The sequence below is a fragment of the Artemia franciscana genome, chromosome 2, assembly GCF_032884065.1.
Source record: "Artemia franciscana chromosome 2, ASM3288406v1, whole genome shotgun sequence".
Lineage (NCBI taxonomy): Eukaryota > Metazoa > Arthropoda > Branchiopoda > Anostraca > Artemiidae > Artemia > Artemia franciscana.
The window spans coordinates 19,471,026-19,489,623 of NC_088864.1; the positions used below are offsets into that span (position 1 = coordinate 19,471,026).

General features: G+C 36.1%; 1 protein-coding gene across 3 annotated transcripts in view; it reads right to left on the minus strand.

The window, feature by feature from the left end:
* Positions 1-18,598, minus strand: part of LOC136038218 (transcription initiation factor TFIID subunit 11-like) — a 30,755-nt gene that overhangs the window by 11,316 nt on the left and 841 nt on the right. For all 3 annotated transcript variants that reach the window (XM_065721312.1, XM_065721320.1, XM_065721329.1), the window contains exons 2-4: positions 16,540-16,850; positions 12,134-12,221; positions 5,653-5,749 (exon numbers count right to left, since the gene is read on the minus strand). In XM_065721312.1, the coding sequence (XP_065577384.1) occupies positions 5,653-5,749; positions 12,134-12,221; positions 16,540-16,850 (496 nt within the window). The remainder of the gene's footprint in view (positions 1-5,652; positions 5,750-12,133; positions 12,222-16,539; positions 16,851-18,598) is intronic.

Consider the following 18,598-nt stretch of genomic DNA (forward strand, 5'->3'; position numbering starts at 1 on the left):
TAAACAAGCCGATTGAAGGCCAAAATAGCTGTGCAAATTCATCATTTACCTCAACCTGTTCAGAGCTTGACTTTTTACTCCCTCCGATAAAGTTTTCATTTCTTTAAATATTTTCTTATGACTTCTAGAAGTAAAAAAGTAAAATAGTATTCTGATTCAATTCGAAGTCATCTTGCTCCAAGTTTGGGCCCAGCTGGTTTACCAATAAACAAGATTCATGGCAATATATTATCCCTTGTTCATAAAACTTGAGCTAATGATCTATAATTTTCTTTCTTATGACCCTAAACCAGGGACGTATTCCATTGTCCCTGGTTTAGCTGTTGGGGTTTAGCGTAAAGAGTGGGGCATTGAGGAGAGAAAAGCCCCTTTCATATACGGAGTAATTTCTGTTCGTTTTAAGTTTTAATGTCACTCCTTACTTTCAGCTAAAAAACTTGTTGGTTTTTTTTAATTTAATTTATGAAAGTTTTTGAATCAATACATTTTTTTATTTTGGCTGTCCGCAAACGAATAATTAAAACGGAATTTTCATATTAATTTTTTTCTTTGGCTAAATGGCTTTCTCTTAGTTTGGATCGGAAGATTTTGAGGAAAAAAGGGTGGGGGAGGAGGCCTGTTTGCCCTCCAATCTTATGGTTACTTAAAAGGCAACTAGAACTACTAATATTATACAAACGTTTTTATTAGTAGAAAATACACGTAACTTACGAAATAACTTACGTAATGCAGAGTTTTAATGCTGCTCCTTGCTTTCAGTTGAAAAAACTTTTCCATATTTATTTTTAATTGTTTTGTTTTAAATAGTCCTAGAATATCCCGCGCCCCTTTCATGGAAATTATCTTCTCCCATAACAAATTCCTCCATGGAAACATCCTCCCACGTAACACCCCTGCCCTCAACCCCCCACCTCCCAACAAAGATAGCCCCCCTGAAAACGTCTGTACACTTGCCAATAACCATTACTATACCTAAGCACTGGTCAAATTTTGTAACTTGCAGTCCCTCTCCTTGAACTGAGAGGGAGTAAGTCGTCCCCAAACACATTGTTATTAGGTTTTTTGACTATGCTGAACAAAATGGCGATCTCAAAATTTTGATCCGTTGACTTTGGGAAAAACATGAGCGTGGAGGGGGCCAAGGTGCCCTCCAATTTTTCGGTCCTTATAAAAAGAAATTTTAATTTCCGTTAGAATGAGTCCTCTCGCGACATTCTAGCACCACTGGGTCGATACGATCACCCCCGGGAAAAAAGAAAAAGAAAACAAATAAACACGCACCGTGATCGGTCTTTTTTCAAAAAATACGAAATTCCACATTTTTGTAGGTAGGAGCTTGAAACTTCTACAGTAGGGTTCTCTGATACGCTGAATGCGATGATGTGATTTTCGTTGATTCTATGACTTTTAGGGGATGTTTCCCCTATTTTCCAAAACAAGGCAAATTTTCTCAGGCTCGTAACTTTTGATAGAAAAGACTAAATTTGATTAAACTTATATATTTAAAATCATCATACAGATCTGATTCTTTTAATGTATCTATTAGTATCAAAATCCGTTTTTTAGAGTTTCGTTTACCATTGAGCCGGGTCGCTCCTTACTACATTTCGTTACCACGAACTGTTTGATTCTTTTTGACGAAAATCGACCTCTGCTCAGCTAGAATACGAAGATCTCACTGTGGTTCGTTTCTACGAGTTTTTCACTGGTTTGACATATCCCTTGATTACAGATTATGGATGTCTTTAGATTTTTTTCTAAGTATTGCACGGAAACAGATCAACGTAATATCTCAATAAGGTAGATACCTAATTTTCATTTCGTAACAAATATATTTCACAACCAACACTACAGACCATCAACAATTATCTATTTTACGAGCAAAACAAAACAGTTACACGTGCTTCACGAAAAAAAATGAAAAAAAGGTAATGTGCCGGTTTATTTCGTAACATTATTACGAAATCAGGAGACATCACGTAGCCTTTACCGGCTTTAATGCGCAAAAACACTGTCCCAGCAACAGCTGGAAAACTGAGAACATTTGCCAGGCATTAAAGTTTTAAGCTATTGTCTAATTTTTATTGCGTAATACCACATCCAAACTAATTTACTGGCTTTTTTATTGTGTAGCTGCGTCGTAGAGAATTTTGTTGACTAGAAAATATTTTACGAGGTGGCTGAAAACGATTAAAATCATTACAACCCTCCCAAATTCCGATACTAATACAAAATAAGATGCAGCTTAAGAAGGTGCTGTACAAATATTAACTAGAATACTTATAAGCAAAAGCCAGCGTTTCCTGAGATTAAGTTTCTTGATTTTATTCAGCTGAAATAATGCAATTACTGCTAGTGCCTTTCGCGAACCATCCAGGTTTAATCTGACCCCTATGAGGAACAGGGGTCACAAAATCTAGTCATTATGATATCTACCAAAATTGGCTTGCGTGTCTCATCTATAAACACTTCATCACAGAAAGTTTCCTAGTTATGCTTTTTCAAAGTCCAGGGTCTATTCGACCTATAACGGGGATGAGGAATAGTGGTTCCTAAAATCTTGTCATAATAGAAGGGGACGTTTCACACCAGACGGAAGGAAAGAGCAATGACCATCATTGTGTCTTTTTAGGCTATACACCTGATTTAAGCTATATGGGAGGGATTTCAAAATCTCTTAACGTCAGCCGAATAGCAAGTTGGATCGGCGTAATTCATTAAACCAACGTAGGTAACAGTTCAAGTTAGGGTTTCGATTTTCGTTCTCGATCGGAAATCTTTGAAGTAAAGGCTACATTCAACTGCTGAAAAGCTTATTGTATCTCAGTAAAATTTGGTAAAAACTAGCAGCTAGGGTTTTAGTAGCACATCTAGTGGGTTCGAAATTAGATTCGATAAATTGCTCGAAGGTCGACGGTTTTGTGGACAGTTAATAACAGCAGGAAATAACCAAAGGCTGTCGCATAGATGATCAAAGCAGAAACTTTTTGGATATAGAGATCCATAAAAGGTGGTCTTAAGAGTATCCACTTTGTTGTTGCTTTGTGCACAATAATATCATTTTTAGAGTTGAATTACATGGCAATCGTGGAACCGAAAATACATAATTTTGCCCAGGAAATACAGATATATAGGTCCACAACTGCTACACGAAACATTGTCTAGTTTTTTTTTTACATTTGCATTTTAAAACTGATTCGTACAAAATTTTCGGCTAAAAAAAAACAAACACATTTACGCAGTGCCTGAAGCTATTAACTATCACTACTTTCTCAAAATTCAAACACTATATGAAAATAAAAGACATCTTATTTAGGTTAGGCAGAAATTTTAACTAAAATACGAATTACAAAAAGCCAATATTTCTTAAGAAGCGCCTTTTAAAATTGAAGGGGAGGGGAGTAGGGTAGTAGATACAGCAGGGGTTGGCAACCTATGATCCACAGGACACCATCTGACCCACTTTAGTTTCAAAAAAGTGTTCATAAAAATAAATCACAGTAAACACGGGAAAACATTTTGAAACAAAAAGTTAAATAGATGCCAAGAACAGCATTTTAGTTCTATAACGAAGTTGCGGTAACAATAACGGGGTAATATAGCGACATTCTCGGAAAATTTTTACCATTATTAGGCGCACGAATCGTGTTCATTAGCACGACGATAGCGACACACCTGCGCAGCTAAATAATCATTACACAGTTATCTAAGCGAAATAATAATAACAATAATAAAAAGAACCTAACCATAGACAAACAAACAGCAAAAATAGGACATTTTAGATGTACGGACAGACAAGTATAGACGCATTGAACATGGTGACAAATTACTTTACGCACGGATGTGCAATAATGAGCAACAAATTTCTTAAAACCATAAAGATGTGAGTGAAGTGACAACGAGCTTTTGAAAACAAAATCCTACTTATAGATGTTCTGAACACCCATTTAGCGACTCCGCAAATAAAAAGCAAACAACTGAGAAATTCAAAGAAATGCCAATATAACCTATAACAAGTCATCATCGCGTTAAAAATATGGCAATCAAAAACGAGAAACAGGTCAAAAATGATTTGTTATCAAATGACGTAATTAGCATTGCCGTTGATGAAACTAAATTTACTAAAATAATGTTTTGAAATCAAATCACTAACTCAATGCGTCCGCTTAATATTCACATTTTGGCTGGTTTCTTAGCCACAGCCAAGAAGGTTGCTGAACCCTGACACAAAGCGCTGAGTATTATTAAAGTGGACCAAGTCTTTTTCTTTTCTTGCAATTTAAAAGTGCAAGAAAATAGCTGTTCCTTTATGGAAAGTACACTTATAGTCTTTACGTTAACTAGCTGCTGCACTGTACAGTCTCTAGCTAGCCATTTATGACAGTCTAACTGAGATTTTTTTTTTTTTTTTTTTTTTTTTTTTTTTTTTTTTTAACAGCCGAATCGACCAAACTGTACTTACCAAAACTTTCTTAACAAGATGGCTAAAACTTTTCACTTTTAACTATCATTAATTTGCAAAAATTCCAACATCACTGTCAAAATTACCCACCACTGTTGCATGCATTTTAATAACGAATACTTATCCATAACCGGTACTTGTATGATATACGTCCTACCTAATGTTCTTCTAATATGTTCCTCTGACGCTCAATCCTAATGAAATATATCGAAGTAAGATAAAAATATAATACATTAGAAACAAATTTGGGCTATATATTTGCACATTAGGGGGGGAGGTAAAGTATATTGGGTCTGCATGCCTAACGTGTTAGGAACAATTATTCTGCATATTACGCAGTAAGAATTGTTTTCTAACTTCACACTGTCAAAATACCCCCCCCCCTCTAATGTACAAATATATAGACCGAATTATATATTTTCTATCTATTTTGTCACTTCTCTTTGTCTTGTCTCACGCTAAGCTGAAAGAAACGAACGAGAAAATCGGGTTCTATAATGCATCAATGAATGAACAACTTGATCGGTAGGGCGTTTAATATATGAGTACCCCATAGCCTTATTACCAAAAGAGTAACATTTACTCAATACCAAACGCCATTAATTTTAAAGCACACTAATACAACCCAAATTTTTCTTCGTTTTTTGTTCCCAGTATCTACTTTGACACTAATACTACTGTAATTGCAAATGAGCGGTAGAATTGTTGACTGGTCATATAAAAGAAAATAAGAGATTCAGTCTGAGTCTTAGGAGTAGCTCCAGCATTTTTAATTGGGAGAGGGGGCAAGAAGGGTCCACATCTGGAGAGTCAAGCGCATGAGCTATAATAATCTATTATAATAATAATATATAATATATAAAAATATAAAATGTCCCACCCTCAAACGACGCCGATGGTTTTAGTCACTTATGTTCTAGCGATTTTATATCGAAGGCAGATGGGTAAGTGTCGTAAAGAAGTGATTTTGGGACTAACACCCGCTTTGATATCTCAAATTCTTTATGATTAGCCCTGTAATTTCACGTATTTATCGTGAAAGTTTCCTATTTATTTCGTTTTCACCCCCACCCCCTCCCCTTAAAAAAACTTGCTTAAGTTACTGACCGAAAGTTAATTTTCTTAAATCACTACAGGACTAAAATCTCGAGATATTAATGTCAATCTCAATTATAATGCGTTTTACTCACCTCCTTCAACAATTTCACCAGCATAAACTTTTGCTATACCAGCCATGGCAATAACAACATTCTGTGAAACAGAGCACATGGCAATATTCTGCATTAACTACAATGAAAAGAAAATACTTCATGAAAAACCAAAACGAACCATTCATGGGAAAGGACGGTAAGAAGACAGCAACCTAGGTCAATACTAATCAAAAGTTTGAAAAACAAAATCTGGAAACAAAAAGTACATCAGGAGAATTTAACTTTGATCCCTAATATTACCTAATATGTAAAAGTATTACATTTCAAACTTCGATAATAGATAATAACCTGAGAAATAGATAGATAATGATAATAACAATAGATAATAGTATGAGCAATAGACAGTAGATTATAACATGAGCAAATCAACATTATCCTAGAAAAAAAGAAAACAGCATCAAAAAGGAGTAGAATATTGAGAAAATTGCACCGCTGAATGGAACGTGTCTGGGAATCTCAAAGATAATATACTAGCATTCTATCCACAAAAATACCAAATTTCACATTTTTCCTGAAAATTGCAGCTCAAACCTAATATAATTCAATCGCACTCGAACTCGCTAATAAAACTTAATTCATCTGGCTTTACCCAATGCAACTAAGGCCCATGAAACTGTGATTATTTGTTCTCTTATTTAAGAAAGAGCAAAATTTTTGTTTTGGTACGACAGGCCTTAGCCTGTATGTGTTCAAAGCCAGCCAAACTCGCTTCGAGTATATAACCAGCATTTTTCTATGCCTCTATACAAGTAGGCATTTGTGGTTCAGGGCATAGATTCCTTAATCGAGGGTAGATCTTGAACCAATTGGAACAGGGGAACTTTTTGTATGGCCATAAAAAATAGCAGACAAAATATAGCTTTGCAGGGGTAATTTGTAATTTTCTAAAGAAAAACGATGATATTTCGAATCAATCAAAGAAATCTATGCATTAGAAAAAGTAAAAACAGCCTTAGCGAATTGTGCCATAAGAAAGTATGAGAACGCTGAACAATTTAATAATGTTAAGCCTCTACAGTCGAAACATAACAAACACATAGTAGAATATTGAAATATAGAATAGCAGAATATTGAAAACTGAATGTTTTTTTCTTGCTTTTATTATAAAAGAAAGTAAAAATGCACGACTATTACCACGAACACTTTTATTTAGATTTTAAATCATGGTAAAAAGACATGACAATTATAAATATATACTTTTTTTAAAAAAAAGCTCGGTTTCAAAATGGACTAAAAAGTAGGAAATAATTTGTTCTCGAGAATCTATGAATAATAGTGAAATGAGGGGTGCAAAACAGATTGGGCTTTACATAACATAAATATCAAATTGATCTAAGTTATAAATGAATAAATGACAAAAGTCTGTGAGTTGGAGGAAACAAGTAACAATGCACAAAGTAAAGCCCGATCCGTTTTCCACTTCCCGTTTCACTTATATTCATGAATCCTAGAGAAAATATATATTTTATATATAAATATATATTTCATTTATTTCATTTATTATAAATATATATAAATATATATTTATAAATATATATAAATATAAATATAAATATAAATATATATATAAATATATATTTCATATATATTTCATTTATTATAAATGAATAAATGAGTCTGTGAGTTGGAGGAAACAAGTAACAATGCACAAAGTAAAGCCCGATCCGTTTTCCACTTCCCGTTTCACTTATATTCATGAATCCTAGAGAAAATATATATTTTATATATAAATATATATTTCATTTATTTCATTTATTATAAATATATATAAATATATATTTATAAATATATATAAATATAAATATAAATATAAATATAAATATATATATAAATATATATTTCATATATATTTCATTTATTATAAATGAATAAATGACAAAAGTCTGTGAGTTGGAGGAAACAAGTAACAATGCACAAAGTAAAGCCCGATCCGTTTTCCACTTCCCGTTTCACTTATATTCATGAATCCTAGAGATAAAGTTCTTGTCTGCTTTTTATTCCATTCTGAAAACAAGTTGAATTGTCTTATTATTATTTTTGGCTTTTTAGTCTACTTTCAGACTATGGTCTTTAGTCTTCTCTAAGATAAAAAATATATCTTACTTTAAGATTTCAAATCTAAGTTTATGCAGCCACAGGCAAGTATTTTTACTGCAGCACCATCAAATATTGTATAATAGTGTTTGTTTTAAATTTTTTGTTGTGCCCAATCACCTGTGTATCTTGTTTTTTTTTTTGTTTTTTTTTTTGTGGAGTACACAAGAGGCAGGGCTGTATCCAGAACTTTTTCGGGGGGGAGGGGGATTAAAAAAAAACCTCAAAAACGCATAAAAAATTTGTTTGTATCCATTTTTGTTACGTTTTTACGAGTCAGACAAAAATTTCGGGTAGGGGAGGGGATCATACTCCCAAACCTCCCCTGGATACAGTCTTGACAAGAGGGAGGAGTTTGATGTTTTATTTTGCTCATTGCAATTGCATATATTTATAAAATTTGAAAGTAACCAAACAATAGGAAATGGTCAGTAAATGGCTCGCAAATTTAACAAATTTATGTGACAAAGAAACAAAACAAGAGCTAAGAGCTCATATGAAACTTGTGACGAGGCCGGAAGAGCCAAGAGCTCATATGGTATGAGCTCTAGCAAAAATCTAAGAATCAACAGATTGATTTAAAAGGAAAATCAGAGGCTTAATGACGGTTGGGATTTAAAATAAGAGCTCTGAGTCACGATGTCCTTCTAAATATCAAAATTCATTAAGATCCGATCACCCACTCGTAAGTTATAAATACCTCATTTTTTTCAAATTTTCCCATTTTCACCCACGTCCAGAAGCATCAAACTCGCCACAGCCCTGAATCCCACCCCCTAACTCCCCGAAAGAGAGTGAATCCGGTACGTTTACGTCAATCGCATATCTACAATATTTGCTTATTCTACCCAGCTTCCTCCACTCCATACGTTTTCTAAGATTTCCGACTTCGCCCTCCAGCTCCCCCCAATGTCAACAGATCTGGTCGGGATTTGAAATAAGAGCTCTGAGACATGAGTTCCTTCTAAATACCAAAATTCACTAAGATCCGATCACCCACTCGTAAGTTATAAATACCTCGTTTTTTCTAATCTTTCCACTCCCTTCAGCCCCTCAGATGGTCGAATCAGGGAAAACGACTTTATCAAGTCAATTTGTGCAGCTCCCTGACACCCCTACCAATTTTCATCGTCCTAGCACGTCCCGAAGCATCAAACTCGCCAAAACACTGAACCCCACCCCCTATCTCCCCCAAAGAGAGCGAATCAAGAACGGTTATGTCAATCACGTATCTACAACATTTGCTTATTCTACTCAGAAAGTTTCATCCTGATTCCTCCACTCTAAGCGTTTTCCAAAATTTCCGATTTCCCCCTCCAGCTCCCCCCAAAGTCAACAAATCTGGTTGGGATTTGAAAAAAAAGCTCTGAGACATGAATTGCTTCTAAATATCAAATTTCATTAAGATCCGGTCACTCGTTCTTAAGTTAAAAATACCTCAATTTTTCTAATTTTTCCAAATTAACACCCCCCCCCCCAGCTCCTTCAAAGAGAACGGATCCCTTTAAATTATGTCGATCAAATTTCGTAAGTTACAAATACCTCATTTTTTCTAATTTTTCCAAATTATTCCCCCCTCTCAAACTCCACCAAAGAGGGCGGACCCGGTCCAGTTATGTCAGTCACGTATCTTGGACTTGTTTTTATTCTTCCCACCCAATTTCATCCTGATCTCTCCGCTTTAAGTATTTTACAAGCTTTCCAGAACCCCCCCAATGACGCTGGATCCGGTCGGGATTTAAAATAAGAGATCTGATATACGAGGTCCTTCTAAATATGAAGTTTCATTTAGATCCGATCACTCCTTCGTAAGTTGAAAATATGTCATTTTTCTAATTTATCAGAATTAACCCTCCCCCCCCCCCAACTCCCCCAAATAGAGCGGATTCGTTCCGATTATGCGCTAATTATGAGCTAAGAGCTCATATGAAACTTGTGACGAGGCCAGAAGAGCCAAGAGCTCATATGGTATGAGCTCTAACAAAATTCTAAGAATCAATAGATTGATTTAAAAGGAAAATCAGAGGTTTAATGCCGGTCGGGATTCAAAATAAAAGCTCTGAGTCACGATGTCCTTCTAAATATCAAAATTCATTAAGATCCGATCACCCACTCGTAAGTTATAAATACCTCATTTTTTCAAATTTTCCCTCTCCCTTTAGCACCCCAGATGGTCGAACCTGGGAAAACGAATTTATCAAGTCAATTTGCGCAGCTCCCTGACACGCCTACCAATTTTCATCTTCCTAGCACGTCCAGGAGCACCAAACCCGCCAAAGCACTGAACCCCTCCCCCCAATCTCCCCCAAAGAGAGCGAATCCAGTACGGTTACGACAATCACGTATCTATGACATTCGCTTATTCTATCCACCAAGCTTCATCCCGATTCCTCCACTCTAAGCGTTTTCCAAGATTCCCGATGTCCCCTCCAACTCCCCTTAATGTCAACAGATCTGGTCGGGATTTGAAATAAGAGCTCTGAGACATGAATTCCTTCTAAATATCAAATTTCATTAAGATCCGGTCACCCGTTCTTAAGTAAAAAACACCTCAATTTTTCCATTTTTTCCAAATTAACACCCCCAGCTCCTCCATAGAGAACGGATCCGTTCAAATTATGTCAACCACGTATCTAGAACTTGTTCTTATTCTTCCATCAAATTTAATCCCGATCTCTCCACTCTAAGCGTTTTCCAAGATTTCTGTTTCCCTCCTCCAACCCCCTATGTCCTCGGATCCGATTCGAGTCGAAAATCGAGCATCTGAGACATAAAATCCATCTTTCTATCAAGTTTCATTAAGATCCGATCACCTATTCGTAAGATAAAAATATCCCAATTTTCACGTTTTCCAAGAATTCCGGTTTCCCCCTGCAACTCCCCCCAATGTCACAGGATCTGCTCGGAATTTAAAATAAGAGCTTTAAAGCAGAAGATCCTTCTCAATATCAAATTTCATTAAGATCTGATCACCCGTTCGTATGTTACAAATACCTCATTTTTCCGAATTACCCCCCCCCCAACTCCACCGAAGAGAGCGGATCTGGTCCAGTTATGTCAGTCACGTATCTTAGACTTGTTTTTATTCTTTCCATCCAATTTCATCCTGATCTCTCCGCTTTAAGTATTTTCTAAGATTTCCGTTCCCCCCAATTGTCCCCCCAATGACGCTGGATCCGGTTGAGGTCTAAAATATGAGATCTGAGTTACGAGATCCTTCTAAATATGAAGTTTCATGAAAATCCGATCACTCTTTCGTAAGTTAAAAATACGTCATTTTTTCTAATTTTTCAGAATTAATCCTCCCCCTCCCCCAATTCCCCCAAATAGAGCGGATCCGTTCCAATTATGTCTATCACGTATCTAAGACTTCTGCTTATTTTCCCATCAAGTTTCATCCCAATCCCTCCACTCTAAGTGTTTTGCATGATTTTAGGTCCCCCCCCCCCAATGTCACCAAATCCGGTCGCAATTTAAAATAAAGAGCTTTGAGACACGATATCCTTCTAAATATCAAATTTTATTGAGATCCGATTACCCATTCGTAAGTTAAAAACACTTCATTTTTTCTATTTCTCTGAATTAACAGGCCCCCACTCCCCCCCCAGATGGTCAAATCGGGAAAACGACTATTTCTAGTTTAATATGATCTGGTCCCTGATATGCCTGCCAAATTTCGTTGTCCTAGCTTATCTGGAAGTGCCTAAAGTAGCAAAACCAGGACCGACAGACAGACAGACCAACATAATTTATGATTGCTATATGTCACTTGGTTATTACCAGTGCCATAAACACCAGCAAAAATCTAGAAGGAGCCTGCAAAAATTGGACAGAAATTTTAACTGGTAGAGGAGAGAGTATAAATAATTATGCTGATCCAAAGAAAGCAAAAATGCTAACAAATAAAAGTCCTGAAAAAAATCTAGAAGTAGACTGCAAAAATTGGACAGAAAATTTGAACTGGTAGAGGAGAGAGAGAGAGAGAGAGAGAGAGAGAGGGAGGGAGAGAGAGAGAGAGAGAGAGGGGGGGGAAGAGAGGGAGAGAGGGGGTGTCACGTACATAGCAGAATACTGAAGATTGAGTGTTTAAAAGTGAACCCTTTAAAAGGACAAAAGAGATCAAGCCACAATAAAGGGTCATTTCACACCTCAAAATAATTATTGTGATCCAAAGAGGGCGAAAATGCTACCAAGCAAAAAAATCCTGCAAAAAATCCTGAAGTAGCCTGCAAAATTGGACAGAATTTTTAAATTGGTAAAGAGGGAAGGGGATTTGTCACAAAGTATAGATGTTTATTGGAAATGTACTCTATTCATAAACATATTTCTAGAAAAGCTAACAGTAATAAACATGACAATAACTTACCCTTTTAATAGCAGCTTTTGGGAATGCGGATCTTCTATACATTTCATATCTGTTGAGCTGGTCTTCAGTGAAGTTGGATACTAATACCCTAGAGGGGAATCAAATGTACTTACAACCAAGAAAACATATTTAGAATAACTAGTTTATTTCAATACAGATCTATTTCTATTATAATATTATCATGGCAATGTTTTGCAGTAAAAATAAGTTCTCCTCAACAAAAAATCATGAGAATTCTAGCCAAAATTCTTTATAGCAATAAATTTAGCTGAAAAGTTTTCTCAATAGGTAGGGGATGTCTATCAAGCTTACTATTGTTAAATCCTCCTTCGATGTTGCTTAGTTAAGACATTTGTGAATATTAATAATTGAAACCACACAAGTTTCAGGGGAAATTGGGCAAAGGCTCATCCTTCTCCAATAAGACATACAAGCACCTTGTCAAGACCATACAAGGTGCTTTTTAGCTGCTATATAAGAAATTCCATAAACTCAGCCTAGTTATCTTTTTGGTCAGGAGTTGAAAAAGACCAAACAAAATCTGTTACGTGACTTTTCCATTCATTTAATGAATCATCAATAAAGAAATTTTAAACACCTTGTTTTCACCTAAAATGCAAAATTCCTGCTAGAAAAAAAGTAAGTGTTATGCTGCTTAATTTGAACTATATTCATTCAGTACAATACATTGACTGGTTGATAAGCTTTTGCTAGACATATTTGGAGCACAAGTTCCCACTGCTGTGATTTCATGCAAAATCCTGCAACATGCAACGAATGACACAAATCATGCGACAAACAACGCAAAGCCATCCGTTTTGCTGCAATGTCTTATGTGTTGAATAATTTCAACTCATACAACAAATCACATGCGTTGTTCTGATTGAAAGAAAAAAAAATCATAAGCAAAGTCATGGAGCTGATTGAAAAGCTAATTTTGGCTGTTTGTGGCAGCAATGCAAAAGTCTGTGTTTCTTTGTGAATCTCCATCCGATTCTGTTGTATGTCTGTTCTGCCAGAAAACAAGAGCTAAAAGCTCATATGGCACTTGTGACGAGGCCAGAAGAGCCAAGAGCTCATATGGTATGAGCTCTAGCAAAATTCTAAGAAACAATAGATTGATTTAAAAGGAAAATCAGAGGCTTGATGCCGGGTCGGTATTTCAAACAGTTCATGGTAACGAACTGTAGTAAGGAGTGACCCGGCTCAATAGTATCCGAAACTCTAAAAAATTGAATTTTGATACCAATAGTTACATCAAAAGAATCGCATTTTAAAGCTGATTTTAAATATACAAGATACATCAAGATCAGTTATAACCATCAAAAGTTACGAGCCTGAGAAAATTTGCCTCATTTTAGAAAATAGGGGGAAACACCCCCTAAAAGTCATACAATCTTAACAAAAATTACACCATCAGATTCAGCGTATCAGAGAACCCTATTGTAGAGGTTTCAAGCTCCTATCTCCAAAAATTTTTCCAGGGGTGATCGTATAGACTGAGTGGTCCTAGAATCTTGCGAGAGGGCTCATTCTAACGGAAACTGAAAGTTCTAGTGCCCTTTTTAAGTGACCAAAAAAATTGGAGGGCACCTAGGCCCCCTCCCACGCTCATTTTTTCCCCAAAGTCACCAGATCAAAATTCTGAGATAGCCATTTTATTCACCATAGTCGAAAAACCTAATAACTATGTCTTTAGGGACGACTTACTCCCCCGCAGTCCCCGTGGGAGGGGCTGCAAGTTGAAAACTTTGACTTGTGTTTACATATAGTAATGGTTACTGGGAAGTGTACAGACGTTTTCAGGGGGATTTTTTGGTTTAGGGGGAGAGTTGAGGGGGGGGGAGGGGGTTACGTGGGAGGATATTTCCATCCAGAGACTTCTCATGGGGAAAGAGAATTTCAATGAAGGGTGCACAGGATTTTCTAGCTTTATTTGAAAAAACAATGAAAAAATAAATATGAAAAGTTTTTTCTACTGAAAGTAAGGAGCAGCATTAAAACTTAAAACGAACAAAAATTATTACGCATATGAGGGGTTTACCTCCTCGTTATTCCTCACTCTTTACGCTAAAGTATTTTTAGTAATTTCAACTATTTATTCTACGGCCTTTGTGATTCAGAGGTCATTCTTGAGGAATTGGGACACAATCTAAGCTTTAGTGTAAAGAGCGAGGTATCAACGAGGGTTGAACCCCTCATATACGCAATAAAAACATACGAATATAGAAGTTCGTTACGTAAGTTAATTCGTAAATTACGTATATTTTTTACCAATGAAAACGTTTGTAAAAAATTAAAAACTCTAGTTGCTTTTTTAAGTAATCAAAAACTTGGAGGGCAACTAGGCCTCCTCCTTCGCTCTTTTTTCTCAAAACCTTCCGATTAATTACAATTAATTAATATGCAAATTTCGTTTTAATTATTTACGTGCGGAGAGCCAAGATCAAAACATACATTAATTCAAAAACGTCCAGAAATATAAAAAAAACAAGTTTTTGTAACGGAAAGTAAGGAGCGACATTAAAACTTAAAACGAACAGAAAATACTCCGTATATGAAAGGGGCTTTTCCTCCTCAACGCCCCGCTCTTTACGCTAAAGTTTCTTGTTTTAAAAAAGTCTGCTGTCTGTTTTAAAAAGTAGAGTTAAGAGAAAGGGGCCAAACTTTAGCGTAAAGAGCGGGGCGTTGAGGAGGGAAAGCCCCTTTCATATACGGAGTAATTTCTGTTCGTTTTAAGTTTTAATGTCGCTCCTTACTTTCCGTTACAAAAACTTGTTTTTTTTATTTAATAAAATAAGAGCTCTGGGTATCGAGGTCCTTCTAAATATTAAAATTCATTAAGATCTGATCACCTACTCGTAAGTTATAAATACCTCATTTTTTCTAATTTTTCCTCTCCCTTCAGCCACCCAGATGGTCGAATCGGGGAAAACGACTTTATCAAGTCAATTTGTGCAGCTCCCTGACACGCCTACCAATTTTCTCTGTCCTAGCACGTCCAGAAGCACCAAACTCGCCAAAGTACTGAACCCCATCCCCTAACTCCCCCAAAGAGAGCAGATCCAGTACGGTTATGTCAATCACGTATCTATGACATTTGCTTATTCTATTCACCAGGTTTCAACCCGATTTCTCTGCTCTAAGCATTTTTTAAGATTTCCGGTTTCCCCCTCCAACTCCCCCCAATGTATACATATCTGGTTCGGATTTGAAATAAGAGCTCTGAGACATGAGTTCCTTCTAAATATCAAATTTCATTCAGATCTGTTCGCCTGTTTTTAAGTTAAAAATACCTCAATTTTTCTAACACCCCGCAGCTCCCCCAAAGAGAACAGATTCGTTCTAATTATGTCAATCACGTATCTATAACTTGTGCTTATTCTTCCCATCAAGTTTCATCCTGATCTCTCCACTCTAAGCGTTTTCGAAGATTTCTGTTTCCCCCCTCCAGCCCCCTATGTCCCTGGATCCGATTCGAATTGAAAATGGAGCACCTGAGACATAAGATCCTTCTATGTATCAAGTTTCTTTAAGATCCAATCACCCATTTGTAAGATAAAGATACCTCAATTTTCATATTTTCCAAGAATTCCAATTTCCCCCTCCAACTCCCCCAAATGTCACTAGATCTGGTCGGGATTTAAAACGAGAGCTCTAAAGCACAAGATCCTTCTAAGTATCAATTTCATTAAGATCTGATCACCCATTCATAAGTTAAAAATACCTCATTTTTTCTAATTTTTCCAAATTACCCCCCCCCCCAACTCCATAAAACGAGAGCGGATCCGGCCCGGTTATGTCAGTCATGTATCTTAAACTTGTTTTTATTCTTCCCACCAATTTTCACCCTGACCTCTCTGCTTTAATTGTTTTCCAGGATTTCCAGTCCACCCCCCCCCCAATGATGCTGGATCTGGCTGGGATTTAAAATAAGAGATCTGAGTTACAAGGTCCTTCTAAATATGAAATTTCATTAAGATCCAATCACTCTGTCGTAAGTTAAAATACCTCATTTTTCCTAATTTTTTCAATTTACCCCCCCCCCCAGATGGTCAAATTGGGGAAATGACAATTTCTAATTTAATCTGGTCTGGTTCCTGATATGTCTGCCAAATTTCATTGTCCTAGATTACCTGGAAGTGCTTAAACTAGCAAAACCAGGACAGACTGACAGGATTTGCAATCACTATATGTCACTTGGTAGATACCGAGTACCATAAAAATCATGTCAGAATTGACGCAGCAGTTGGAACCAGGGGTAACATTCAATGGAAGACTGTATAATGCAAAAAAAAAAATGGTCAATAGGCTGCAAAACACCAAAGAAGTAGTTAAAATCAAATGATTTAATACTAACATAAAGTTGTAATACTATATACTAAAATTAATGATTTTAAGCTTACTGCATTTTTTCTCTTCCTTCTTCTTCAAGTTCCCTCTTTGTTTTCATTTTTTGTAGTTCAGCTGGGTCTCCCTGCACTAAACTGGAGCTTGACTCCCCTTCTGCCTTTTCTTTCTTAGGTTTCTTTGGTCGAGGTGGCAAAAACACAAATTCATCTAACTTAAAGCTGGCAGCTGCTTCACTTTCATGTCTAGGTGTTGCAAGTAGTCTTGACAAGGGGTCTAACTGTTCATATGCAGCACTTGAGATTTTTGTTAAGCTATCAAACTGCTCTATTGCCTCATGTTCTTTTGTTGTATCTTCATCCATCTCCTAAGAATGTTCACTATTTAGCAAATCAAACCCCCTACCAACAGTGTTCACAACTGGATCTAGGGTGGCAAGTGCCCTGGGTAGCAGCAAAACAGGTTAAAGAGCAAACTACAAAGAAGTACTTCCCCCCCAAAAGGACTAATTCAATGTTTGAAATTATCTAGGTTAAATTACTCTAGTGTTTTGTTAAGCATAGTTATATGCTCATAGTAGTCTCTGGCCTTGCCCATGTAATAGGCATGGGCAAGGCCCCAATGGTTGTTTGTTGCCCAGCTAGGTAGGTCCATTTGTTAATAGTTTTAAGAGTTTCCAGAGGTAGCAACTCAAGAAAATAAAGGGATGCAACAGTTTTACTGTTTTTTTTTAAAAAAAGACACAAAAAAAGGTACTGTTCAAAATACATGTATTATGTTCCAGCATACATGTCTAATGACACAGTGGCACTTTTACTTTGTTTAATCATTTGCAATAAAAGTCACACATCATTACCCTGTGTTGAAATAGTTTTGAAATTAAAGTGGTAAGCTTTAAGTTAAATTAAAAAAAAAATAGTTTTACAGCTGATAGTAAGGGGCAACATTAAAACCTAAAACAAACAGAAATTGTTCTGCACTTAAAGGGGGTTGTCCCCTCCTCAATTCCTTGCTCTTCCTGCTAAGTTTCTGGTACTCATTAAAAAAGCTTCTTATTCTAATTAAATGGTCCTTGTATCTAAGGTGTCATTCATAAAGAACTGCAATAAAAAAAACTTTACTGTAAAGAGCAAGGTAATGTAGAGGAACAATCCCCTCATATTCAGTATAATTCTGTGTTTTAAGTTTCAATGTTGCTCCTTACTTTCAGTTACCACACTTTCAAACTTTTTTTTTACATATTTAATTTCTGATCATTTTTTAAACAAGTCTGGAAAAATCCAGCTCCCTCTCCATGGAAAGTTCCTCCCATAAAAGATACACCAACCAGAACAATTCTATCCTTGTTGAAAATTCCCCCCAGAACAATTTCTGATCTTTCTTAAATCATGCTGGAAATTATGTTTCCATGGCATTACAAACCCTTCACTGAAAATGTGTCTTTGAAATCCTTTCCTCTAGTGGAAAGTCATCTAGGCACTTCCAACACACTGGAAGGTTCCCCTAGACAATCCTCCTTGAACATCTTCACATGTTAAATTGAGTTGTCAAGGAAAAAGTAAGAAATAAAAATGATCTTGTAGGCCTATAGGCACATTCCTTCAGTGTAAAATTTCCCCTGAAAAGTTTACCCCAGAAACTTCTCCCTAGTTAATGTTTGTATGTATTCCAACAACAAATATTTACCCAAATTAATTGCCTTAATTTACACTTTGGAGTGAAATTAAGGTCCATACTGGATACTATACATAACCACTATAGGCTACTATACATAAACTGGGTATATATTTGCACATTAGGAGATGGGGTATTGTATATATGGGGTATGGGCTCTTTAAATGTATTGGTTCTAAGAAATCTATGAATCTCTTAGAAAAAACAAGGAAAGAAGTGAAGATAAAGGTTCTCAACCTGCAAAATGTAGTAACTATCATTATTCTGCATATTATGGAGTGAGAACTGTTTTGTAACATTTTTCTTATGACCATCTGGGCTCATAGGCTTATAATACTGGCTGGCTGGCTAATTTAAAGATTTGTATGTGTATAGACTGATAAGTTAGCCATCTGGTGGCAACCTATTCCCCAGTTATCACCTTTCATTAAGGCTTGTCTT